This window comes from Pezoporus flaviventris, unplaced genomic scaffold (genome assembly GCF_033815535.1).
Source record: "Pezoporus flaviventris isolate CSIRO_AGI_PZ_B2104156 unplaced genomic scaffold, CSIRO_AGI_Pfla_v1 ptg000001l, whole genome shotgun sequence".
Lineage (NCBI taxonomy): Eukaryota > Metazoa > Chordata > Aves > Psittaciformes > Psittacidae > Pezoporus > Pezoporus flaviventris.
The window spans coordinates 57,751,031-57,777,937 of record NW_026892549.1 but is presented as its reverse complement, the minus strand read 5'-3'; the positions used below and the strand labels follow the sequence as shown (position 1 = coordinate 57,777,937).

The following is a 26,907-nucleotide window of genomic DNA, read 5'->3' as shown; positions in this document are numbered from 1 at the left end:
TGAGTCCATCTCTGTGTTGCATCTCTGCTCTGGTGGCGTGAAGTGCCATGGGCCCACCAGGCTTAAAATAATTCACTGTCCCCTTAAGCAGTTTCTGCAGCTTGTTGCTGGGGACTCCATACAGCTGCCTTCCATCTCCGACGCTTCCAAAGCACTGGAGGGGCCCAGTGGACTAGATACTTGCCCATACTGTCACACACACCCTGCCACTCATGACTCTCCAGCCTTGGGGAAAATCTCTTGGTCCCCCTATACTGTTGTCTAACCCCAGACAAGACCCAAACCTGACTCTGCTTAACTTTTGAGATCAGACAAAACGGTTGCGGGTAAAACACAGTCTGTGTGTGTGCCAACATGCTGATCCCCATCACAATCAGCAGGCAGGTCCCAAGGATACCCAAAGGCCATTCAGAGCCTTCAGAACTCTCAAACGATGCTGCTGTACTTGTCACTGGGGCTGGTGTAGCTGCTGTGCTTGCCGGCTCTCCCACCACCAGCTTCTCTTTTCCCGAGTCCAGCTTTTCCTCCTCTGCCTCGCTGGGAAATGCTGCGTGGTCTCCTGCGTCCTCCTGGGGCTCGGCAGGCGGCTTCCGGGAAATGCTCTCGGCCGTCGCGGGGCTCGGCTCCTCCGCGGGGCTCGGCTCCTCCGCGGGGCTCGGCTCCTCCGCCGCCTTCTCCCGCTGCTCGGCAGCCGCTTCCTTCCTCTCCTCGACCGCCCCGACCTCCTCCACCGGCAGCCGTCCCCTCGCGGCCTCCGGCCCCGCTCCCGCCGCCGCTTGGTCCCCGGGGCCGCTCTCCCGGGCCGGTTCGGCTGCCGCCGGCTCCCGGGGCCGCTCCCCCTCTGCTCCCCGCAGCCTCACGAAGATGGAGAGTAGGGTGAGGGCCAGGACGGTGAAGAGCAGCCGGACGGCCAGGTACAAGTCCACGGCCGCGTCCGTCCCGCCCTGCTGCTGGAGCCCACCCGTATTACAAGCCATTGCCATAAAGCACAGTGAGACAAGAACCTTAGCCCAGGCCCCACACTTGACAAACACTATCACAGCAAACACCGGCTCTACGTAAGTTACAACGGTCTGAAGCTGTGAGATCAAGAAGAACAACTCTGATACCCAATAAATCAGCATTGTGACGAATGACTATTAATCCAGTCAGATCTGTAGTTATCTCAACCCTTCGTGCCCCACGTTGGGCGCCAAAAAGAACTGTCGTGGTTTAAACCCAGTCAGGTAATTCGTTCGCTCACTTCCCCCCCTTTCTTGCCCTCCCCCTGCTCTCGGAGGGATGGAGAGGAGAATCGAAAAGAATGCAACTCCCACGGGTTGAGATAAGAACAGTTTAGTAACTAAGGTATAACACAGATCACTACTGCTACCACCAATGATAATAATGATAAAGGAAATAACAAGGGAAGAGAATACAACACCTCAGCACCAGCTGACCGATAACTCGGCCCCCAAGCCCGACCAAGCTCCGACCGATACCTCCTCCAACCCTGCAGTCTCCCAGCCCTTCCGGCTCACTCCCAGTTCCATCCTGGGCATGACGTGCTGTGGTATGGAATACCTCTTTGGTCAGTTTGGGTCAGGTGTCCTGTCTCTGCTTCCTCCCAGCTTCCCCTCCTCCCTGGCAGAGCATGAGGCTCACAAAGTCCTTGGCCAAACCAAAACATCTCTATCAGCTCTGTTCCCGAGCCGAAAGTCAAAACACTGCACTGCACAAGCTACCAAGGAGGAGAAACATGACTGCTACTGCTGAACCCAGGACAGATGCTCAGTGATGTAGCTGCAGACAGAGGCTAGCCACAGTCTGAGGGACATGAGCCCTCTTCTCTGGCTGAGGGCATTTGGTTTGGCCTGGATGGTCAGGTACCAAAGGCTGATGGGTTGCCCTCTTCCTTCCCAAGGACATAACCAACTCAATGAGCAACAGCACTGCTACCAGCAAACCTCCAGTGACACTGAGACTGGTTGTGCCAGCTAGTCAGTGCGGTTCACTGATCGGCAAAGGAGGCTCCAAGATCAAGGAAATCAGGGAGGTAAGTCAGACTGGATATCATTGCATGTAATCACCGAGCTGATCCATGACCAAGGCGGATCAGCCTGGGAAACCAGCATCCTTATTCTGCTAGCATCATGCATTGCTTCCCAGGATGCGATGCAGAGAGGATGCAGAGATGATGCAGGAGCAGCATCCCATGGGACATCGCCGCTGTGCTCCTGCTGATGCAGGAGTTTGTGCGGCACTGGAGCTGGCTTGCAAGGGAAAAGCATTCAGCTGTGGGATTTCTCCTCCTGTCTCTTTCTGTCTCCAGTCCACAGGTGCTCAGGTTCAAGTGGCGGGGGACATGCTGCCCAACTCCACGGAGCGGGCGGTGACAATCTCGGGGACACCCGACGCTATAATCCAGTGTGTCAAACAGATCTGTGTGGTGATGCTGGAGGTACAGTCTGTAACCAAGGGGGTAAAGTACCTAGGAACACAAAAACCACCCCAGCCGGCACCACCAGGAGCGCTGGGAGCTGTGGAGCGTGTGTCCTACCCTTCACCACGCGTTGTCAGACCACTCTCATTGCCTGGTACCTCCGTTTGACACCCAGTGTGTTTTCCCCCACCATTGTCTATTGTTTCTAGAGGCCCGCACTGGAAACCTGCTCAGTTGGGTGTCCTGAAGGAGATGGTTTGTGTTGTAGCACAGGAGAGATGGGTGCCAGAGGAGGCCAAGGCAGTGGGAAGGGGATGAGGGCTGCAGTTACTCCACCAAGCACCCAGCCTCCTCTGCGTAGGGCTCATGGTGCCCCATGAGGACCATGGCTTGGAGGAGGAGGAAGCCAGTGCATCCTCATCACTGGGGAGCTGGAAGTATAAAGCTGGGCTCCAGTAAGGCACAGCAGAAGTAGTGAGTAAGACTGGTAGAGAGCAGGGTCTGTCGGGCACATAGATGTGTGCCCAGGGTGGTGTTCTCTGATGAGCACACCTTAGAGATCTCTGCCATGGAGAGATGCTGCTGTACCAATGGCTTATTGTTGAGGATGACCGCAGCCGTATGCCCTGTGTCCACACCTCAGATGGGAGAAGCTCCAGGAGGAAGCCCTTTGGGACACAGGACGGTGACATGCTCCACTCCTCTAAAACATAGACTGGACCAGTGTCAGACCCCTCTCCCTTGCTGCCTTCCTTGGCAGGGAGAAGTGCATCTACCACTGCAAAAGCTCCAGATGAGGATGGCAAAGCTTGGTAGAGATGAAGCAAACCCAAACGTGAGCTGTTTCAGTTTGGCAGCAGAAAGCTAAGGGGAAGATGCCACAAGCATCCACTCCTCCATCCACCACTGCTGGTAGTGATGCTCAGGCAGGGGAGTGCAGTTGTAGCTGCACAGGGACTCCAGGTTATGCGCTGGAATGTAGCAGAGGTGATGCTTGCAGGTGTGTTATCAAGTGCTGCTCTCACTGACAAAAGCAAGGGGCACTGCTGCTCTGTTATGTCTCAGCAATGGGAAAGAGGCAAACACGGAGTTTTCTTGCAGTCTGAAGTGCCCTGAGTTTATCAGCTCACAGAGATGTTCCTTGTAACCTTTCAGGCCTAAATCCTTGCTCAGTCGCACTGGGATTTTTAATGCAATAGCACAACAAGCAGGTTTGTGGTTATGGAGGCAGTGCTTTGGTCGTAGAGCTTTGCTGCAGACCTGTGCTTAGCAGAAAGGTTTGGATGTGCCACTGAGCTACAAGTAGACATCCAGAAGAACCTACAGAGAAAAAAAATGAAGAGTTTTCCATGAGAGAGTAATTTCTATTGCCTGTCCTTCCATAGCAGTATCTGAGTCATTTCACTTCAGGTAGAACCAGGAGGCTTTTGTCTTTTCTCCTGATCCATAGAAACCTCCGTAATATCTCCTATGGCCTCTTCAAGAGGTAACGAACAGAGATGATGTGGGTGAGAAGATCCTGCGCGCTGCACAGCGGAATGCATCACTACAGCTTGATGTGCATCACTACAGCTTCTGCTCCATCCTACACAGGACTGGTCAGGCCACAGCAGTGAGGAGCAAGACGGAGAGGGCCAACCCCACGTCATACTGCCATGGGAAGAGGACTGGGAATGCATATGGGTTGGTGGCTCTGCTGCAGGTGTCTGGCTGCTTACAAGGGCTAGCAAGCTGGTGCAAGCTACTACCATGCAGCTCTGGGATAAAATCTCTGGGCACCCTCACTGCTGTCAGGGGGGTTTCCAACCTCTGGCTCCTCCAGGGCTTGGCACCCTTGCCAAAGTGATCACTGTTGTCCCGCTAGGACCAGCAGTTGGGAGGTCTTGACCACAGTGATTATGCCTTACAGCATCTGCTGCACGACCATCCGTGTCTTGGTTTGGATGGTGATAGACCAAACCAAGTCCTCAAGGTGACCCTGTGAGGAAGATGAGAGGGGTCAAAGAGCTTGAGCATCATGCCACGTCACTCAGAGAGGCTGCTCACTCCTGTTGCCCATGCTCACAAGCCCATCCCACAGCTCCTGGTGCTCAGTGGGGCTGGTGTGACTCCAGGACAAGGCTGTTGACATGCAAGAGCTGCAAAGAAATGCACTGCACACAGGAGGGATTAAAGGCCTGGTCTATGGGTGGACCTCCCCATTTCATAGAACCAGAAGATCATGGAATGGTTTGGATGAAGGGACCTTAAATCTCATCCAGTTCCAACCCCCTTTCATGGTCAGGGACATCTTCCACTAGAGCAGGTTGCTCCAAGTCCTATCCAACCCGAATGCTTGAGGGTCATCTGGGGGTGCTTTGAGGAAGGTGCTGCCTTCCATTGTCAAGCTGGCTTCTAGTTGGCATCAAGCAGAGTGAAGGTGATGGAGGCAGCGGAGGGCTGGGAAGCCATTTAGGTGCCCACATTGTCCTTGTTGTCCATCAACACTCTCTTTCCCCTGTGTCCTCCTGTCCAGAAGCGCGGTGTACCTGGTGCGGGTGTTGCTGTTGGTGGCCCCCGGGGGCCGTGATCCTTTAGGTGCTTTCTAACACTCTCTTTGCCGCCGTTTCAGGAACGCTGGTTCTAATGTTCTCTCTCCCTCTCCTTGTCCCTTTTCCTAGTCCCCACCAAAAGGTGCCACCATTCCCTACCGCCCAAAGCCCGCCTCCACCCCTGTCATTTTTGCAGGTGGTCAGGTAAGAGCCGACCCGCTTGCAGCCTCCACTGCCAACCTCAGCCTTTTACTGCAGCACCAGCCGCTGCCCGTTAGTGCACTCAGGTTTCTTGCCTTCTCACTTGCATGGTGTCATTCCATCCATTGCATGCCATGGCAGCTGGACTGAAAGCTCTCGGTAGAACCAGGTTGATGTCTTGCCTTCTGTAGTAGCTGCTGGAGGATGAAGGGGGCAGAGCAAGGGAGCAGGGTGTTAGCTCCACCAGGCATTCGTGCACCAAGGCTGGAGTTTGCTTCGTTAGACACAAATCCAGTGTTTGCCAGCAGTTGCCACTGTAATAAGAAAAGTCTTGTTGAGTGAGAGGCTGTTATTGTGCTCTCACAGGGACTGCAAGTGTTTATTTTCTGTCATCTCAGTCCAATTAAAAGTCATAGGATCCCGGACTGGTTTGGGTTGGAAGGGACCTTAAAAAGCTCCTCCAGGCAGGGGCACCTTCTGCTAGAGCAGATTGCTCCAAGCCCCTGTGTCCAACTTGGCCTTGAACACTGCCAGGGATGGGGCAGCCACAGCTTCTCTGGGCACCCTGTGCCAGCGCCTCAGCACCCTCATAGGGAAGAACTGCCTGAGAGCTCATCTCAATCTCCCCTGTTCTGGCAGGTTAAAGCCATTCGCCTTGTCCTGTCCCTACAGGCCCTTGTCCAAAGCCCCTCCCCAGGTTTCTTGTAGCCCCTTTAGGTATTGAAAGGCTTCTCCAAGGTCTCCCAGTACCTAAGGGGGCCTCTGCACAAGTTGTTTCCTTTCTCCCCAGCCACAGTAAATAGCAGAAGGACAAACTAAGGATGGGAGCAAAGCCCAAGGCACAGGCTATTTCAGGCAGCATGCTGAATTAGCATCTTAGTCACTGCCAGCATCAGGAGGAGGAATGTGTCGTTCGTTTCTGAGCAGCCCTCCCGGAAAAGAGCTTTGAGTCCAGCTGCTTGGTGAACTTTTCTTCTCAAAAGGGAGAGTAAGGTGGAGGTAGCATTGCTCCTGTGGGCGAAAAGTTGGTGTCTTGCACAGAAGTGATGCCGTGGGATGAAGCAACCATCTCTGAACTGAGAGGTCCCTTGGCTCTGGCAGAGGGCAGCAGGCAACAGTCAGTAGTGCTGTGAGGTGCCTGGGGTGGGTTGGACCTGCAGAAGCAGCTCAGGAGGCTGAGGGATGCAGTGGCAACTACCAAAGGGGTCAGCCCCTTTATCGGCTCCTGAAAGCCAGGGTTAGACAGGCCAGTGCTGTCAGAGTTGAGTTGCATCTGTCCAAGACACCTTCCTGCATCTAATTAGCTGTTTCTAATCAATTTTCCTAATTAATGAACAACTTAGACCTTTGGGAAATACAAGCTTTTATAGCAGCCTCTGATGTATCCCCATGGACGTACTGGTCCCCATCACACTGGGATGCCAGGCACTGGGACCACTATTGCTGTGCATGGGGCTTTGCCTCCTCCCTCCTCATCCTCCTCCAAGATTCGGGGTTTTTTCCCCACACTTTACTGTTTGAGAGCAATGTGGTGAATTTGCAGGAACTTTAGAGGGGTTAGTCCCTCTTCTTGGCTCTCTTTACTCTCCCTTTTCCAAGTGTTATCCATCTCTTTTGCCATTTCTTTGAGAATCACCTGAATGATGCGCCAACCAGTGTGATACGTTTTGCTCACTGGTTAAGTCCTAAATGTTGGGTTCTCTAGGGTCTGGCTCTTCACCCATAGTGATGCTTGTTTTCGGATTCTTTACAACAGAGAGTTACAAAACCCCTGAATAATTTGTCTGGCAGACATCTGCACAGATTTATCAGTTATAGGTGGTGAAAGCCATTGCAGTGCAGGCAGTCCATCCCTGAGCTTGGGAAGATATCAGCACCAGTGGCTTTCTGCATGGCAGTGTCTTTCTCTCCCTAGCAGAGCACTGGAATATACTGGGTAGAGGCAAAGCATGTTAAGAGTTGTGCACTGAAACTATGGATGGACTCGCTGCACTGGCTTGCTTTGTAGGATTGTGGTTAGGTGTGAAGGGTGATGGTAATGTCACTGTGCATCCACTACACAAGATAACTCTTGTTTCATGCATCTCTTTTATGCAGCAAAGTGCAATCACAACCTTATATTCGTGCTCCAGGCTATTCTGTCACCTTTAAAAAGCTCATTCTTTCCTTTTGGAAAAGCCAAACTGAGCTGAAGTCCCTGAAGTTCGGTAGCTTAGCATGCTTCGGGTTTAATTGAACCATAGAATGGTTTGGGTTGGAAAGGACCTTAAGATCATCCAGTTCCAACCCCCCTGCCATGGGCAGGAACACCTCGCACTAAACCATGTCACCCAAGGCTCCAATGTGGACAGGAGATGTGCAACCTGGATTGGAGGTGTACATCTCCCTCCCACCCCAAGGATTCTGCCCCAGGGCATTTAATGTATCACAGGGGTTTCCTCCCCATGGCTAGCCATGGCAAACCTCGTCCTAACCTCAAAATGAAGCTGCTTAAGTCAAGATTCAAGGTCCTACACCCTGCTTTCACTAACAGCAGAGCAAGGGGAGAGGTGTGATGGAGTCTCAGTAGGTCCCAGGCAGAGCAGGATGAGGGCTGAGCTCTTTACCCCCTGCAATCCCAGCTTTTACCCAGTATCAGGAAGAAGGGAGCAAAGTCCAGGGAGAGCCATCTGCAAGGAGACATGGGGTTTTGCACTCAGACCCTGCCAGCCCTGATAACATCTCTCTCTTTTCTCTTGCAGGCCTATACAATTCAGGGACAATATGCTATTCCACACCCGGATGTGAGTTTTACCCTCATTTCTTTTCTTCTACCCTTTCATGCCACCTGCATGCTACTGTGAATTCACAAGATATTAATATTAGACATTAATATTAATAGCGGATTTTCCAAGCTAACTGGCTGTGTGTAGTATCTGTAATACCTTCAATAGCCTTTTAACCTGTTAGCACCAAACGTACTCTGAGGACTTGGCCTGATGCTAAATTGTTTGCATTGTTCAGTGCTACCCCTTTTTATGTTTGGAGAGAAACCATATTCTGTGCATTTTGTGCCTTAAAATGATCAAAACAAGCAAAAAAAAGAAACAACTTTCCCCTCTATTTCCTTCTTGTTCTTAAAATACTGGTAAGACAGGGGCTTATTTAGGTGCTGAGTACTTCGGTGGTGTGGGGAGAAGAGCTCCAGCAACATGTGGTTTCTTGCTTGAAGCCTTGGCAGGGTGATGTGTGGTTTTGGGGGTCCTCCTCTGGGTGACTTGGAAGCAGGGGCTGACATTGGGCAAAATGCTACTGGCATCCCCTGAAGGGGATGGTGATGATGGTACGCACCACACTTCTGGATCTCTCACCTTCCTGATGGCTATGCATCTCCCTTAGGGAGCTGGACCTGGACCAAAGTGTTCCCCCTGGGTTTGATGGCTGTTTTGGGGGGGTTGGCTCACTCTTACATGGGTCAGGGGATCATGGGCACGATCCCCACTTGGTCTCGTGCTCTTTGGTTCTGGGGACAGGCTTCACTCAGGCTTGCAGCACTGATGGGTTTTTGCTGGTGTTCGAATGCCCCAGATGCTGGGGCTGGTCTGGGAGCCACAGCACGTGTAGGGAACATCTGCTGGCACATCTGCATGTAAAAGTACCAACAGCCATAGAAACCAAGTGTAACTGTAAGGACTTCTCTATGAGAAGCAGCAGGGAAGCACTGCAATGTTGGAATCATGTCTGACAACCAAGGGAGCTCTTGGAAAAAGGTGGAATGTTTCTATATGGGTTTCAGAGGGGATAGAATTCCAAGCAAATCCCATTGCAGAGGCTCCTTCATGCTATGAGTCCACGGGCTGAGCACAAAGTGCCATTCTGGGGATGTGGCTCAATTGTAAGTGGTGTGGTGTATGTAGGAAGCCTTCTCCAGCCATCCCACACATGGAAAGAGTATGATATAAGTATTCCTCCTGATGTCTACTTAGGTATTAAATCATGGGATTCCTATTTGCGTGACTGAGAATGGGGCAAGGCTGTTGGATACCATGGATGTGTGATTCCCATGGGAACAGTTAGGAGCTGTAGGCTGGATTTTGATCTTAGGAGCAGTGATTTCACCCAGGTTAGTGCAGGCCAGGCTTTGGCATTCCATGCAACACCAGTGTACATGTGCTTGGAAGAGCCTGCTGTGATAGTTGTTAAGAGATACTCTTAATTGTATGCACTTCACTTCTGCTCCCTACATATAAAGAAATACACTTGCATATGCAGTGAGAGGGGACCAATGTATTCTTTGTCCCAGTTTTCGTTTGCAAGTGGTGCCGACACGGTAGTGTTCTTTATTATATCCCTTGGATTGACAGGGATAAAATACATTAAATCCATTTGCTGGCTGCACTTAACCCAATCCCAGCAGATGGAACCTGGAAAAGGTTGTTCATACAGGGGCCATCCTTACTCTCATAGCACTCTCACAAGGATAGGACGTTTTAAACAGTGCAGAATCTAGTCTTGAACATGGTCTTAGGGAACTGCCCTTGCAGGTGTCTGCTTTTAGAGGATGCCTTTGGCAGCCTCATGACTGCAGAGCGGGCAGAATGTCGAATGCCAAAGCTGAAATGCAAGCTCCTGCCTTGATTTTCTCCCCTCAAAACGACACCTCAGCTGGAGTTTTGGCTCACATACACTGTATGGGTACTCATAAGCTGTTCCGAATGTGATGTGTAGCTACCTGCCTTCATGAAGTCTGTGGTGGGAGGTGAAAGGATGACCGTGGAAGCCTGGAGCCTGGGGAATTTGGGAGTGGAATTAATGTTGAGCACAGGAAAGCTCTCCCTAGCTCAGGCATTGCTCCCAGGTGCGCACCGTTAGCCCATGAGGTGTACCTGGGTATTGCTGTGGGTACCAAGTGATGCTTGGCATGGCTCTGTGTTGCTCCCAGCATTGCTGTCCTGTCCCAGCCTGTTTCCCCCACCAGTGTCTTTGGTCTGTAGAGAAAAACAGAGGCTAAAGAAGTGCTCCCAGGGTTTTGCTTCCAGGTTTTTCCAGGAAAAGGGAGATGTTTTCCGTGCACATGGAGTAGCTTTCGCTTTGACACGTCGGCGTAGCCGTCCCCTCCTCTTGTAGGCTTGTTTATCGCTGTTACTACGTGTGTTTGCTGAATGCCACTGCCCAAACTATGTCTTTGCCAGGCAGAGCTCCTTTGGGTACCTCTCTAACAGGACCTTGCAGGCATTTTCCTCCCCACTGCCTCCCTCCATTCTCTCCCATGTGTGCTCAGCCCCCTGGGTCTCCTCTCTCCAGTGCTTCCCTCTCACTGCTGCTGGCCAGGCCTCCCCACCAGCCATGCTGGAGGAGCAAGGAAGGTTTTGAGCATTGTTTCCCCCCATTGAAATTGTAAGTCCTGCCTCTCGCTTGCTGGGTGCAACAAGCAGTTTATGTCTGCGGGGTGATGGGATCTTCATGATCCTTTGAGCATCCATGATATGGCCAAGTGGGATGTGAGGAAGACTCTGTCCTGCTCACTGCTAGGCTTCAACCTGGTTTGGTTTTGTTTTCTTTTGGTTTATCATTGGTTTTGGTTCTGTTTGGTTTCATTTTTAAATGTGGAGCAGTGGAACAAAGCACAAAATGTATTCCAAACTAACTCTTCTCCATGCAACCACTTCCCATGGGGCATGAAAACCTTACCCAAGCACAAGGGATAAAAGGATCTGTAATACCTACTGGTCATAGCTGAAGCCCCTATTTCCTCATACTGCTCAAGGGCTTCTGCTTGTAATGAGCTGACAGTAAGAGCCACAGATTTTCCATCACCCGGAGGTGTTTCCCCATCAGAAATGATGCTCATGGTGCAGCTCCAGCATCACAAAGAGCATCTGCTGGCTGCTGACACATGCTTGGTAGTGCCTTTGAGATGGCTTCTCTGCTCTAAAGCTACCCTGAAGCGAGCAGCAGCATAGGTTGTGAAGCCAAAGAGGGGAAGGCTGGTACCGTACTTCAGACCCTGACCAAGCACTTCTGCAACAGATTTGGGCTCTATTGCGTTCATACGCAGGCCAAGTCCTTCTGCTAATGTTTCTGCCATGCCTCACCATGGCTTCCTGGTTTGGATTTTTTTCTGTTTCCTTTCTTTTCTTCCGTTATCATTTGGTTCTTTATTTTCGGTGTGACTTTGTTGTACTCTATGACAATAACCTTCTTAGCTCTAATGTCCCTCCTACCCCTCAGCAGTTGACCAAGCTCCACCAGTTGGCTATGCAGCAAACCCCCTTTACTCCCCTTGGACAGACCACCCCCGCTTTCCCTGGTACGTACCCACAGCCCTTTCTAGATATCCTTCTCTTCTTACCTGTAGAGTTTTCTCTCTCTTTCTAAACTCATGCTATTTAATGGAAGCAAGCAGGGGAAGTAAGGCTTGGAAGTTGCAATGTCCACGGGGAAAGGTTAACAGGGAGACTAGATGGATGCTTGGGGGTTATGGTCCTCATGGGTGAGCTGTTTCAACTGTGCATGCCTGGAATCCTCCACGCTTGCCTTGCTCCCAGCTTTGCTGGCTTCCCCAGCAGAAGCAATGAGCACCAGGCTCCCATCCTTCCCATTCCAGAGGAGGCAGCATCCCTGGCTGTGCGCAGATCCCTGCTTTCACATGGAGAACAGCTCAGTGCTGGCTGGGGATGCTGCCCCAGTGTCTATGGGGAGCAGCGCCCAGTGGGGCAGATGCAGCCCCACAGCAGGGACAGCAATGGGAAGGATCCGTGGCCATAGGGAGCCGCAGTGACAGGAGGACCACCAGTCCTGGTGTGGCTCAGCAGCTTCATTCCCAAAGCTGGTGACCTGGGAAGTGCAGGGGATGGAGATAAAGCACCTTTGTTTGCTCGGTGGTCAAAGTGCTGGTTGGAAATGCCTTTTCTGACAGTATGTTCATCATATTTTGAGCTTCCTAGATGAAGTGACATTGCTTATCTCCTTGAAGGCAAAAAGCATTAAACCTCTTTCTTCTTTGCTCTTCAGGAGAAAAGCTGCCCTTACATTCCTCCGAAGAAGCTCAAAATCTGATGGGCCAATCATCAGGTAAAAAACCCACAAAGCTACAGGGAAATCAGCAGGCTTCTGTTGGAATATGGGGTTTCTTGAATAGGACTGTGCCGTTGTTGTGCTCCTGGATAAGCTGTGGTGGTTGTGGAGGAGATGATAGGGTTTCTTGGTGGGCAGGGAGAGAATGGGCAATGCCGTGCCTGGCAATGTCCAAGGAAAAAAGTGTATTGCCTACGTGGTTTGATGTTTGCATAGAGCTGCCATCTGTGTAATGGAGAAACATCAGAGTGAGCCCTCTCTCATTGAATTCTGCATAAACTGTGCTCAAAAGCAGTAGAAAGATGCCTGTGGGGACACAAATGACATACAGTTTTAGCCATCTCTAAGCCATTCAGGGCGAGCTGCATTGTTAGAGACCCTGAGGAGAGATGCTGATGTCAGATGTCCCACACATCCACCCATATATGCCAAGTGTTCTTGTCTTTTATAACCTACATAGCTTAGAGAAGCCTCAAACCAGTGTGGGGACATCACCTAACCAAGAGAGCAAACATAGCCCAGTAGGCCCTACAGCTTCTACAGTTGTCCTGATACCAACCTGCCCAGCCTAGTTTTCTGCATGCTCTGCTTTGCCCTTTGCAATCACCCAAGGCACTTATCCTGACCTGACACATTAAAGCCATGGGGGTGGCATGTGTATATCAGACAGGGAGGACCTCTAAGCTAAAATAAGCAGTCTCTGGGTAATGGTGAAGGACTGACCATTCCCCAGTGGCCTTTGTGGTGCAGTACAATGGCACTGTGTGCCCCAATGGCTTCCAGCATCTTCGGTGACATCCAAGAGCAGGGCAGGGGATGCTATCTATGAGCATTAGATATTAGATAGCATTAGATATGCTATCTATGATGCGCTTCCATCATCATAGGTGATAGATGGGTGCCTCAGCACTGCCCTGCATGCATCCCTAGTGCTCTGCTCCCTTCAGAAGATGTTTTCTGCCATACCCAGGCTGCTCCTGAGCTGAGCCTCATAATGCATGGCTGAGAGGCAGGGACACCCTAAGAGACATGGCTTGGTGTTAGGTGCAGTCTGCCTTGCCTCTGTGAGGAGGCTTGGTGTGAAAGACAGGTCCAGGGCTGGTGGGATGTCCCTTCCAGTGCAGTGTGCTATATAAAGTCAGCACTAAGTATTGCCTGCTGTATAAAACCTGGGCAGGAGCTGGTTTGTGCAGGCTTTGGCATTGGTAGAAGGAGAGCATAGGGCTGTTGAATGGAGGATTTGCATCCCCATCCACTGCGTTTCCTCTTCTCTGTGTGGTTCCCAAATGGAACACATGGTAGCGACATCCAGCAAGCCAATGCCTGGCACCTCTGGGAAGCTGCACTGGGGAATCATGCATGAGCCCATCACTGTTCTCTCTGGGGGTGATGCTGAAATGGGATTGCCACATAAAGCTTTGTTTCAGTGTTTCAGATCTGGTTTGACCACACTGGTACCCAGGCAGACATCAATTCACACTGCTGCTGGGTAAAACTTGGCCACTGCTTGCAGTAGCTGCTCAGCACAATTAAGGCAATGACATATTGCCATGAGGCATGAGGAATCCGTGTGGCTGCTCTCTTATGTTGTAGTAGTCCAACACTTCCAGTCTCCTTGTGCTTCTTTACACTTCCTTCTTCCCTTTTTCCTTGGATACAGACATTACAGTCTCTCATCCTCTCGCACACACTGCTCTTAAAGTAGTTTATATCATATGGATAAGGGGGTTTGTGCAGTTACTGTAAGTTCCTGTTAGCCACCAGACAGCTTCTCTCTTGCAGATCTGATGTAGGACATCCTTACTTCAACACTGAGGTGATTTGACATGGAAACCTGTGGGAGAGGCAGGCTTCGACCTAGGAATGTTACGGCGTGCTCTACTCTTCCCTCTGGATGTAGACTGCTGGCTCCAGCCTTTCCCACTGGAGAAGGAACCCTCCAGGAGAGGCTGCGAGGAAGCATATTATTGCTTTAGCTCATTTGCCATGTGATTCCGTAGGGAAGCACATCTCCATTCTGTTTGCCTTTCTTACCCTTGGAGTCAGAGGGACCACTGGTCCTGGGTCCAGCTAGCACGTGTGTCTTAGCAGTCAGGCTTCAATTCAGTGTGAGAGTCTATGGGGCTTTAACTTGCAAAAGAGCCCCATAGCCCTGTGCTAGCACTGCTGGATCCCCTGCTTTCAGGGTGCTTCTGATGTAACCAAGCAGCTCTGTGCTGCTGTGTTAGAAGGTGTGTGGACAACACTCCATCCCTGAGGGGTGCAGGGGAAGATGGCAGCCAGCTCCAGCAGAGTCAGGTAGCAACTGTCTTCCCTCTCCTTGTTCCGGAGTGTGTGATCCCTTTCCCCTTCCCATTCCCGGAGCAGGATGCAGCCTTTGCAGTGTTGCCTGTTGTGGGAAAGCAGCGGAGCTCCACCGTGCGCTGCCTTGCAAGCTGTAACCATTTTCCCCTTGCATATGCCCAGGTTTGGATGCCAGTCCCCCGGCCAGTACTCATGAACTCACCATTCCCAATGATGTAAGTAAATCCAAGTGTGTGTGTATACACATATATATGTGTGTGTAAATACATAGATAGAAGCTGCAGGCACATTCAATAGGTTTAGAGGTGCCCCTTCACCAGGTTCACTCATACCATGTGCAGTCTGTTGGGGATCAGCCTGCAGCATGAAGTGCCCATTAGATTTTACCCCATTGGTAGATTTCCAAGGTACAGTCCTTCTTCATGCTCCTTTTCCCTTTCCTGGGCTCATGAAACATGCCCAGTTGACAACACTGGGAAGGGGATGAGAGGTTCTGAACCAGCCCTGATTAAACTAGAGCTCCTTAACCTATCACTGGCAGGCCTGAGATGCTGTTTTGGTTCAAGCACAGTTACCAGGGGCAGGAGAGGTGAAGAGAAGGTAAGTAAATAGTGTGTCTGGTACCACCAAATGCCACACAAGTGTCTGAAGGACACTGAAACACATCTGAGTACTGATGGCAGACAGCTTTTGGGTCTTGTAGACAGAAGCATTGTGGTAAAGTGGATGTTGGACTGGGATATTTGCTGGGAGGAGACTGGAGTCAGTGCCAGGATGGTGCTTGAGGATGCTCAGGTGGGATGGAGAGCCCAGCGCAGCTGGAAGCTGGATGCATGGGTCTCATTTGCTTCTGGACTGGCCCACACTGGTTGATAACCAGCCTGCACTCAAATCAGGATCATGGGAAGCAGGGGCACGACTTCCATTCTCAGTCCCCATCTTCATCACCTACAAGCACCTTCAGCCTCACCAGGAGTTTCTGATGGGGTCTGGCTGCTATTGCTACTTCTTCCTGCTGTTGGCCATCACGTGGCAGAACAAAGTGACTGCCAGCACCTCTGCTTCCACCCAAGAGACATGGCTCATCCTGGCTCTGCTTCTGTCCGTGTAGCAAGGCTTCAAGAAGCTCTGCAACCAGTTGCAACAGCCACATCTGTTGTGTGGGTTGAGCATGGGGAACCGTAACCTTGGCAACAATGGGAGCATCTTCAGGAATAGTGAGTAACCCTTTGCAGAAGGGCCCACGTGGGAAGAAAGGATGCTTGGGGCGTTCCCACAGGATCCAGGAGCATTTGCCCACCACAAGCCCAGCTTTCATCAGACGTGCACAGCATGAAATATCATCACCTGCACCTTCCTGCCTTCAGCAACATGCCTCCTTAGCTCTGCCTCCTGTTTTGAAGGCTTTGAAACACTCCCTGCCAGAGGAGAGGTTTTGTTTCTTAAAGCAAAGGGTCTATAGGCATATTCTAGTGGTTTAGATGAGCTTGGGGTTACGCTCGAGGAAATGGGATGACATACATCTCATTGCTCTTCTGACAGGAGAAACTCGAGTGCTGCTCAGCTTGGATGTTCTAGTTTGGCTCCTCAGATCTCCCCAGCAGGTCTGATCTCATCTGCTGCAGCATCTCTGAGTCATTTCTGTGCTATGAATACCAGGATGGGTGGCTGGTGGGCTGGACACCCCACTGAGATACTTGATATATTGTCTTAGCCCTGCACTGGGTTGTATATTCAGGCCCATATGGGACAAACCACTAAGGCAGCCCCATGGTCTGGCAAAAGGATGTGAACATTTGGAAGAGTAGTTGTCTGCACTTCTACAGTGACAGGAATCCAACAGCTGCCAAGGTGAACATCCCACATATCGGACAAGAGCTCAAATGCTGATGGCCAAGAAGGGCGTGAAGAAACACCTTGTGCCTGTGTTGGCAAAGCTGGACATCTCACTATATGTTACCAGGCTGCAGGTGTGCTTGAGAGAACCATATTTGGTGCCCGAATGACCAAGAGCAAAGACTGAGGGAGTTGAATCCATTGAGGACCACTGGGACAATTCAAGAGGTGGGCAACTGAGGAAATTCAAGCCTCTGATCTCTTCACAAGCGTGTTTTAAGATGGTTTTAAGTAGGATTCTCCTGCTGGTGCCACAGCCACATTGTGCTCTCCTGTACATGCCAGCAAGCCCTTGCACTGGATTAAAGGCGATCAAGGGGGTAACAGAGGCAGCGAGGGTGTCCCAAGTGGGGTAGAAGAAGTGTGGGATGGTGTGAGCAATGTGAAGCTATGGATGGTGCACCTGCTCCTGGGGTTGGGCTGTCCCTGGGGAAAGGTGGTGGGCTTGATGAATAGAATCCTAGAATGGTTTGGGTTGGAAAGGACCTTAAGATCATACGGTTCCAACCCCCTGCTATGGGCAGGGACACCTTCCACCTCTTCTAGTATATCCTCTATAACCACCTTTACAAGGGGGGTAACTGGAGTTATCCCCTTCAGAATTTCTGAGTTTCCCAGTCAGAGCCACGACTTATCCCATCCTTGCAAAACATTGGACAGTTATTAGACCATGCAAGTGATGGTCTATGCAAGCATTAGACCAAAATGAGCCCAGTGTAACCCTTCAGTGATGCTGGTTACCATGTGCAGACAACTGCTATTTGCCCCCTAGAGCAGAGCAGAGCAGATTGCTAGATGGGTCCTGGGAGGACCGTGCTTATGTGCAGGTGGAATTCACCCCTCTCCTGTTTGCATGGGCGTTAAGGTCACAGAGGGAGGAAGGCTCTTGGCTGGTGCCTGCCCGAGCTTCTCAGCCCTTCCCCTCCGTGCTTTCTTTCTAGCTAATAGGCTGCATCATCGGACGCCAAGGGACCAAAATCAATGAGATTCGGCAGATGTCGGGAGCGCAGATCAAAATCGCCAACGCCACGGAAGGCTCATCGGAGCGCCAAATCACCATCACAGGGACCCCTGCAAACATCAGCCTCGCGCAGTACCTCATCAACGCCAGGTGAGACCCCCTCCAAGCGCCAAACCCATTCCCGACAGCGTGGTCGGGAACACGGAAGGGCTTCCTGAGGCCAGCTGGGATGAAGGGTGGCTTCTGAGCGGGGACCGGATGGCACCAGCAGGACCTCTCCCCCCAGCCAAGCCTTTGGCTGAGGACCCGGCACTCCTCCTCGCTCAAGGATTTATGCTTATGGGTGGCCAAAATCACCGCCGTCTTCTCCCCTGTGGATGAGGCAGAGGATGGGGATGGGGCTGGAGCTGAGACAAGTGGTGGGGAGGCGTCGCCTGGGACCTGCTCGCTGGGATCCCAGCATCTCTTAACTGCCACCTCTTCTGCCGTGCTTCCAGGCATCCCAAAGGCTTTTCCTCCATCCACTGAATATAATCAGTCCAATAAATGCAAGACATGGGAACTGCCCGATTGCTTCCTTTTCGTGCTCAAAAGCTTGGTCGAGCAGGACTTTGTGGAGGCCAAGGGTTCCCAGTGCTGCGTCTGGCTGGGGTGGGATGGTGCCTGTGCCTTTGGGGGCCAGGGATCCTGCAGGAGACTATAGGGGAGACGTAACTGGAGAGAGGGGGTGGGGACCAGCTCCATGATGGACCTGGTTGTGTGCTTTTGTGGACTTGTGGATGAGGAACTTAAGGGGAGAAGAATCCATCTGCCCATCCATGCTCTTGTGGTGGGCAGAGCTGGTGGTGTGACAACCTGCCTCCAGCCAAGACGTGTGCGAGGATATGGGGGGCTGTTGGTGGCGACTCTGACGTTCATGATGGTATGGGCTGCAAGCAGCAGCGAGATCTGTATGTGCTTTCTCCTCCTTTGCACCCAACCCACCTCAGCCCCCAACCTGCAACAGACCTCCACCATCTCCTCCTGCCCTGCTGTCCCGCTGCCCCCATCCATGGCACCCCTCCAGCCACTCAGGAGAGGGATGGAGGGCATGGCCAAGTGGCTTTCCCTGCAGCTCCTTGATATTCCCCCCTTCCTCTTGAAACAAGAGAGAGCAAGAAAAGAAAACTGAGCTGCTCTTGGTTACTGGGGAGGGCTGAGATTAGAGCTTTGAGGGAGCAGGATGAGGCATCATCAGCCTCTCCCATCACTTTAAACCTGAAGAAGCCAGGGATGCAGGCACAGCCGCCTGTCCTCAGCAGGACGGACGCTGATACAAATGAATCTGTGTGCTGGGATGTCACCTGCCAGCACTTCTGGTGGGTTGCACCTCTATCACAGGCAGCACTGAGGAGAAGAGAAAGGCTCTATGCTCCCCCCCTCCATGGGGACCCCCAATGCACTCAACCCCCCCGGTCTGAGCTGGGTATAAGCAAGAGGAGCAGCACTGCCCCACAGGGTCTTCGTTTTCTTTTCTGCCTCCGTTATTAAGCGCCTGTTTTTGTCTCCCCCCCACCCCTCTCTCTGCCCCTGTCTATTCTAGGCTGACGTCTGAGGTCACTGGAATGGGCGCACTCTAATTTCCACCCACCATCCTCCACTCCGCACCACCCGACCCTCTCCAGCCACCGACACCCAGCCTGTACTGCCTGTACATTTACCCCTTTGCCTCCACACGTGCTCTTTTCTTTACTAACGACTCTAAACAGACGTCTCATTACACATATGCACACAACGGGAAGGTTTCTTTACGAGCTCCTTACTGTGCTCCCGAGGCTGCTCCCAAACTCTTTGGTTATGGTCCTTGTTTGCAGCGTACGATGTTATTGCTTCAGCTGCTTTGATTTTTTTTTTTTTTTGGGGGGGGGGGGGAATAGGGGTTTTCTTCCTGCTGGTGAGACTTCAGGAGATGATGGGGTCTCTAGTGTCAATCTAGCATAGTAGCTACTTACACATTTGAGTTGATGTTGGCGGTGCTTGCTGTAGCCTATGGACCTGTGACGCCACCCAGAGCTGTGCGTGCTTCAGAGTACTTACTTCTTCTCACCATTCTTCCTTTGATGCTCCCTCTTCATTTGCTTTGCTTGTCCTGGCTCACCTTTGCCACCTTGCATCCCTGCCCTCAGGGTAAGGTGTGGTTTTCCCCCTCTGGGATGCAGAGCACGGATGCAGGAGCCAAGGCAATGCACAACCCACAGTGCAACATGGCAGGGTCCAGACAAGCCGTTTTTCCTACTAAATGAAGGGGATCACACCCACCCCTCCACAGAATGATCCTCTTTTTTAACTAACAAAGCAACTGGAAGTGGGAAGAACTCAGCCGTCCAGGATTCACACCCCCAGGGGCATTTGAAAGCACTCTTTTAACAACCCCCATAGAGCAACCCCCTTGGACGATAGCTCAGGAAGCTCTGTAAGCTGGCTGTGTTTGTCATTTGTGTTCAATAAATGTCTGTGCAGCTCTGCTACTGATGGGCTCCGACTGTTCTTCTCCTGGATCACCCTGCCATCTCCAGCCCTATCCTTTCCTCTGCATCTTTCCGCACCTCAAAATATCATCATCATAGAATGGTTTGGGTTGGAAGGGACCTTAAAGCTCAACCAGTTCCAACCCCACAGCCACAGGCAAGGACACCTTCCACTGGAGCAGGTTGCTCCAAGTCCGTGTCCAACCTGGCCTTGAACACTGCTGGTGTACTTAGAGTACAACAATAAGCATCTCTCAATGCTCCATTGTCTGGACAGATCTGCCATGTCTGTGCCCCATATCCTTCCCCAAGACCTTCCGTGCCCGGTCCTGCCTTCTGCTTCCAGGATTTACTTATCCTTCCTTCCTCTCAAACACGTATATTTCCCAGCTGTTTGTTTCCCATTGTACAAAATGTGTGGTGCATGGGTTTATCCTGTGTTGCAAATGAGGGGATCAGGACGCATCATGTACCCAGGCAGCTAAAGCAGCCACACGATGCATTGTTGCACTGTACCACATGGGCAGTGTATTGCTTTTTCCAGCTGAGCCCCAAGACTTCGTGGCCTTTCCTTCTCTTCCTTCCTGCCCAGCACTGCCAAGGCCACCACTAACCCGTGGCACTGAGGCCTCGTCTCCATGGTGTATGAACACTTGCAGGGATGGTGACTCCAGCCCTGCCCTGGGCAGCCTGTTCCAATGCCTGAGCACCCTGTGGGGAAGGAATTGTTCCTCAGATCCATCTAAACCTCCCCTGGTGCAGCTTGGGGCCGTTTCCTCTTGTCCCATCCCTTGTTCCTTGGGAGCAGAGACTGACCCCACCTCACTACAATCTCCTTTCAGTTGTAGGGAGCATGAGGCTGTATGCCAGAGCACAAGTAGATCTTACAGGTGGTGGAGGCACGTGGTAACCAAGATCTTCCAGTGTCTGAAGGGGGCTACAAGGATGCAGAGAGGGACTCTTCATCAGGGACTGTAGTGACAGGACAAGGGGCGATGGGTTCAAACTGAAACAGGAAGCTCAGGTTGGAGATAAGGCAGAAGCTCTTCCCTGTGAGGGTGCTGAGGCACTGGCACAGGGTGCCCAGAGAAGCTGTGGCTGCCCCATCCCTGGCAGTGTTCAAGGCCAGGTTGGACACAGGGGCTTGGAGCACCCTGCTCTAGTGGAAGGTGTCCCTGTCTGTGGCAGGGGTTGGAACTGGATGAGCTTTAAGGTGTCTTCCAACACAAACCATTCCTTGATTCTAAGATGTGTGTGAGAAAGAGGTGTTTAAACAACTGCAGTATCTCTTGGGAACATGTTGATGACAACGACGATAACAAAATCCCAAGGAATGTATCAAACTGGGCTTTGATTTCTTTGGAATGTCTTAGAAGATTTGCTGTTTTATTTGGAAGGAGGCCTCTGCGTTTCGCTTTTACTTGTGCTACATCTTGGATTTGCATTTGGATGGACTTAATTCTCCAGGGATGCATCCATAGCCATGCCACTGGGAAAAACATATGCCCATCTCTAATATCCAATACAAGGTGAACATCCCAGTTGATCAACAGAACAGCTTGAATGCATGGCTTTTCCCTCTCAAAGTGACGCATTTAATCCAGATGGAATGATTCAATATTCCTGGAAGGAACCAACTCAGTATTACTCAGTTCAAACACTTTGGGAATCCGTTCTTTTGTGGGAAATGGTTACTTTGGCAGGAAAACATTGGTCTGATGCTTCCCCTGACCCATGGAACGTAGTAGATTTCCATCAGAGAGGGGCCAGCTGAGGTCCTTGCTCAGCCCCTTGGGCCTCAGATGAAGGTCTCCACTCCCCCTCATGTCCTTCCCAGGTCACGCTCCCAAAATCCAGTGTTTGGTCTATTGTTATGTGCATTTTTTCCTCTAGATCCTATTTGCAAATCTAATACATGATGGAGTTGAAAAACAAAGAGATTTTTTCCCCTAAGGGTGACTTTAACCAGGGACTCTCTTTAAATTCCATAGACTTTTGAGTTGTAATTCAGGTTTTTTACCCATGTATTCATGCTAGTCATTTTGAATTATGCTAATTTCAAGCTTATGGTCCATTAGCAAGGGTAATTTCACCCCTCCAGTGCTGGCAGAGGAAGGGTTTCTGGGGGATGTCTCTGTGCTGTGGATGGGATGAATCCAGAGCCTCATTTCATCCTTGGCCACAGGGGTGGAAGAATGGCAGGGGCTCGGGCAAACCCTTTCTGACCCCTTTGTAATGCCGGGTCTATGAGAGCCCAGCAGCCCATGTGCCCCGACCTAGCCCGGCTGCAGCCCCCAGCCTCAGGGAGGTCACTAGGTGTCCCCATTGACCAGGTTTTTGCGTGCATCGTGCTCCAGCCGCGATGTTGGCAGCGGTTGGGTGTCACAGAACCAGAATCAAGGAGGTGGGAAGAGATCTTTAAGGTCATCCAGTCCACCCTTTACTCCAGCACTACCAATGCCGCCACTAACCTATGGCACTGAGGACATCATCCTCTGCTGCATCCGCTTGCAGAAGAAAGAGTCAGAGAATGGTTTGGGTTGGAAGGGACCTTGAACACTGCCAGGGATGGGGCAGCCACAGTTTCTCTGGGCACCCTGTGCCAGTGCCTCAGCACCCTCACAGGGAAGAGCTTCTGCCTAAGAGCTCATCTCAGTCTTTCCTGTTCTGGCAGGTTAAAGCCATTCCCCTTGTCCTGTCCCTACAGGCCCTTGTCCAAAGCCCTTCTCCCATGTTTCCTGTAGCCCCTTTAGGCACTGGAGCTGCTCCAAGGTCTCCCCTTAAGGAGCCTTCTCTTCTCCAGGCTGACCCACCCCAGCTGTCTCAGCCTGGCTCCAGAGCAGAGCTGCTCTAGCCCTTGCAGCAGCTCCATGGCATCTTTCCAATAGCTCCACATCCCTCTTGTGCTGTTGCCCCCAGACCTGGATAAAGGACTTCACAAAAAGGGTCCCATCAGTGCTGGGACCTTCATGGGGACACCCCAGCCCACCTGGGTAAGCATGCATGGCTACCAGCTCTCTTGGCCATGGGTGTCCCCATGCTCTCCACTTGTACCGGTAGCAGCATGGGATGAGGTTGGCAGCACGAGACCCATTGATCTCACTGCCCGTGGCAGGGGATTGGAACTGCATGGTCTTCAGGTCCTTTCCAACCCAAAACATTCTATGATTCTATGCCTCAGCTCTTGGTAGGAGCGACTGCAGCTCAGGGTGGAATGACTTGCAGAAAGGTGATGGCATCCATGTGATTCCCCTGCTCCCATGTTGGATACTGTAAGGAGCTGGGGTTCTGCTGGGAAGGCTAATTTTTGCTTTCCCTTCAGAAAGAGAAGGAAATCCAGCTGCAGATCCTAATCCTCTGTGCTCTGTGTCGAGCCCCAGGCCTCCATCCAAAGGGTAACGTGGCAGTCAGTGACTTTGAGGAAGTACTGAATGTACCAGATGTGCAACTCCTTTGACTCCAGATGTGAAGCCCCCCCCCCCTTTCCCACTCAGCCTCAGCACAGTTGTCCTGCAAAGAGGAACAGGAGACACCAGGTCACTCGGAAAGCATCCCACAGACTAAACCCAGCCAAGTGCAAACCCAGGCTGGCTCTGGATTCCCAGAGCCCTGCGTAGGCAGCTTAACCACGGGAATGTCGCTTCCCAGCAACAATGCTCTGCACATGGAGAACAGGATGAGAATGGAGCCATGAAGCTCCATTTGTGAGCCCCATTCTCAACAGTGCTGATTTAAAACATGCCTGCTGTTTCTAGAAGGAACTGCTTTGATCCGAAAAGGCAAAGCTGAGATGTGCAAGTATTTGAGGCACTCCTGGACTGCTGGGTTCTGATTCCCTGCAGGCAGCCTTCTCAGTGGCATTAGTTATTCCTGGAGGAAAGCCCGTGCCTAACATCATCTGGACTGAAAAGGGGGCGAGTTATGCTTGAGTCTGGAGCCTCTTTGGGTTTTGATGCTTCAGATGAGGTTCCAGTGTGAGGGATGCTCCCAGGAAGCATGGGCACAATGGCAGCAGACCATTGCCAGGGATGCTGTGGCTGCCCCATCCCTGGCAGTGTTGGACGGGGCTTGGAGCAACCTGCTCTAGTGGAAGGTGTCCCTGCCCATGGCATGCAGTTGGAACTGGATGAGCATTAAGGTCCCTTCCAACCCAAACCATTCCATGGTTCTATGATTATGCACATCCAAAAGCTCTCATTCAGTGCTGCGGGGTTTGGGGTTCATTTGGTGGGATTCTTGAGGAAGGAGCTCCCACCCTTATTGCAATGACCTAACCTGAGGCTACTGCTGCAGCCAGTGCTGGGGTTTTCCCAAGGGAAATTGCTGTGTGCTCTTCTCAAGCAGCTATGCTCCCAAATCTCTTTCAGGAGTGCCTACAAATGGGCAGCTAAAGATGCAGCCCGGACACCCCAGACCAACTGCCTTTAGAACTGCTTTTCAGTCGCATACTGATATGACTTTCCTTGCCTAAAGTTGATTTCCTCTCCAACTATTTCAGGCTGGAATGCAATGAGTTCAAGATGCACAGGATGGTGCAGCGCATCTTGAAGTGCAGATTCAGCCTGTGATGCTTGATCCCCTGTGCTCTGACCGTGGCTCCTTGGCAGCCAGAACATGGGCAGGGCGGGCTTCTTGCTACCCCTTAGTGCAACACCAAGCCCAAATCCTGCTCACAGGCTTCCTACTGTTCACAGACCGAGCTGTACAGTGTTCCCCAGTGCTCTCAGCACCCAATGAATTGTTCACATACCGTGTAGATGAGGCCCTCAGTGCCATGGGTTACTGGTGGCCTTGGCAGTGCTGAGCAGTGGTTGGACCAGATGAGGTCTTTTCCAGCCTGTTTGATCCTATGATTCTATGCATCCCCATAACCAAGGGGTTGGGAGGGGGAAGCAGCAGTGTTGTAGCCTCAGCTGTGCCCTGACCATCTCCCTTGATTGACCTCCTAGCTCTCCAGACCCTGATCCCCATGGGAAGAGCACCTTCACCGCTTGACTGGAGGGATGCAGCGGATGCAGTGCCCGTGGCTGATGCTTGAAGACCCCCTGAAGATGCTGTCAGCTTCCCATGAGGTTCTCCCTCTCCTCTGTGCTGCAGTATTTGCTTCTGCAAGCAAGCATCTCCCCTCTCTGTGCTTCTTTATCTCCCCTCATTCCCCTGCTGCTTTGCAATGTACTTGGTGGGTTGCTTGTGTAACTGCAATAAAGCTTTGGTTGCTTAATGTGGTTAGAGAGCAAAAAGTGGTTCCCCCATGGATGCGCACGCTGCTCGGCATCCACAGGCAGGGGGGTGGGGTACTCGATTGGTCCCCTACAAGAAGGGTTAATGGGGAAACTCAGCTCACGAAGCAAACCACAACAGGCTGGAAAAAAGGGCCTCAGAAGCCTGGCTCCACTCAGCATCAGGAAACAATCCCACATCGGAGCAGGACTGCCAGGAGGGGAGGAGGGAGAGCACTGGGAAGAGAATCTAGAGCTTTCCCCAAAGGCAGTGAGGGCCGGGATTCATTATCTGTTGGGAGATGTGTTTATAACAAGTGTGAGTCACTGCTGGGTCCCTGAACAGAAGCAGGGGCCACCAGGAATACAGATGAGCTATGGGATGTGCCCATCCAGCCCCACGCAATGGCAGCTCCCAAACCAGCACCTGCATTCCTGCCCATGCCCTTGGGTAAAACCAGCACGGGGGGGGGTCCCTCCATAATGATGATAAGTCAGCTTTGCCTCCATCTCTACATGTTGCCCTGGTGCAGGGCAGGGGTCTCCATCCCCAACTGGTCCAGCCCTAGGGCTTAAACACAACCAGGAGAAGCCAGCACTGGCTGCCCGGACCTCTGCCACATAGGGAAGCAAAGACAAAAGCCATGCTGGGGTACAAGTAGATGAGCTTTAAGGTCCCTTCCAACCCAAACTATTCAGTGATTTTATGATCTGTATCCCAGAATATCCCCAGGAGGAAAAGCCACCTTTTCCAGCTTGCAGGAAGCATCCATGGCAGCATCCTTAACACACACTGTTATCTTGCCTGGGATGGGAATTTACTCAGAAAAACATTATTTTGCTCCTGCTTTCCTTCACAACTCTCTTTATTTGGATGAGGTAACACAGCAAAGGCCACACTTGCCATGGACTGAAGATGCACACCATGATGTGTTGGTACCCAGCCAGGATGGGTGCCTGGCACAGGGCTTGAATCCCTGCCCGCAATGGAGAGATGGGATGTGAAGGGATGTTAACATCCTTCACCTGCATGCATTGGCTTTTCCTATGCAGGACTCATCAGCTGAAACACACAGCACATGTGCCCCTGTGAAGCCTTTAAGGGATGCAGCTGCCCCACACTCGTCCCCATCACCTCCAGCTCTCTGATAGGGGGCAGTTGGCTGCAGAACTCAGTGCATCCCTCCTGCAAGGGTGAGTGTTTGGAGATGAAAGCAGCCCCTTTGCTTTTGGTGGCTCCTCTTAAAGGATAAAGCAGAGAAAGGGAGACACTTTTCTTTATGACCTCTGGGATTTCTTTTGTGGTGCATCTGGACTGCTATCTCCTCTGTTAGCTCCTGCTTCAGCATGGAGCAGCTCAGCCTCTCCTTGTGTGCCTTGTGCTCATGTCTCCTGGTATCTTTTAAAAGGCCCCTTTGTATCCAAAGGGATAGTTGTCCTCCCTGCTTCTCTTCCAAATCAGCGTCATCACTACTGCCTCAGCCACAGCTGAGCAATGAGCAGGAGGAACAGGCTTGAGGACAGCAGAATGGTGGGGTGATTTAAGTCTCTTCTTCACTGTCTGCAAGAGGAGGATGCTTGGCACTGCTTAGAGAGGGCTGGGAAGGCATCCTTGCCAGTTAGGGTAGCTGACCTGGTTTAGACTTCTAAGAAAGGCTGCAGGCTGGATCTGGCTCTGGTGTAAAGCTGCATGCCTTGCTGCATCCTCAAAGGAGATGCGATGTGTGTTGGAGTGATGAAAAGAATGAGTATAAACAGTGTATAAAAGACTGGGAGCAGAAACAGCCTGGGAATGAGCTAACAGGGACTT

General features: G+C 51.7%; 1 protein-coding gene across 2 annotated transcripts in view; it reads left to right on the top strand.

The window, feature by feature from the left end:
• The window catches only part of PCBP3 (poly(rC) binding protein 3), a 44,390-nt gene extending 19,291 nt beyond the window's left edge, over positions 1-25,099 (top strand). The window contains exons 5-13 of one of the 2 annotated variants that reach the window (XM_061459605.1): positions 1,904-2,035; positions 2,312-2,440; positions 5,083-5,226; positions 7,896-7,937; positions 11,365-11,443; positions 12,148-12,207; positions 14,677-14,729; positions 17,352-17,521; positions 24,828-25,099. In XM_061459605.1, the coding sequence (XP_061315589.1) occupies positions 1,904-2,035; positions 2,312-2,440; positions 5,083-5,226; positions 7,896-7,937; positions 11,365-11,443; positions 12,148-12,207; positions 14,677-14,729; positions 17,352-17,521; positions 24,828-24,873 (855 nt within the window). In that variant the 3' untranslated portion in view covers positions 24,874-25,099. Of the gene's footprint in view, positions 1-1,903; positions 2,036-2,311; positions 2,441-5,082; positions 5,227-7,895; positions 7,938-11,364; positions 11,444-12,147; positions 12,208-14,676; positions 14,730-17,351; positions 17,522-18,953; positions 19,879-24,827 lie in introns of those variants that run through there. The other variant, XM_061459607.1, reaches the window with a different exon arrangement.
• The last annotated feature ends 1,808 nt before the right edge of the window (positions 25,100-26,907 follow it).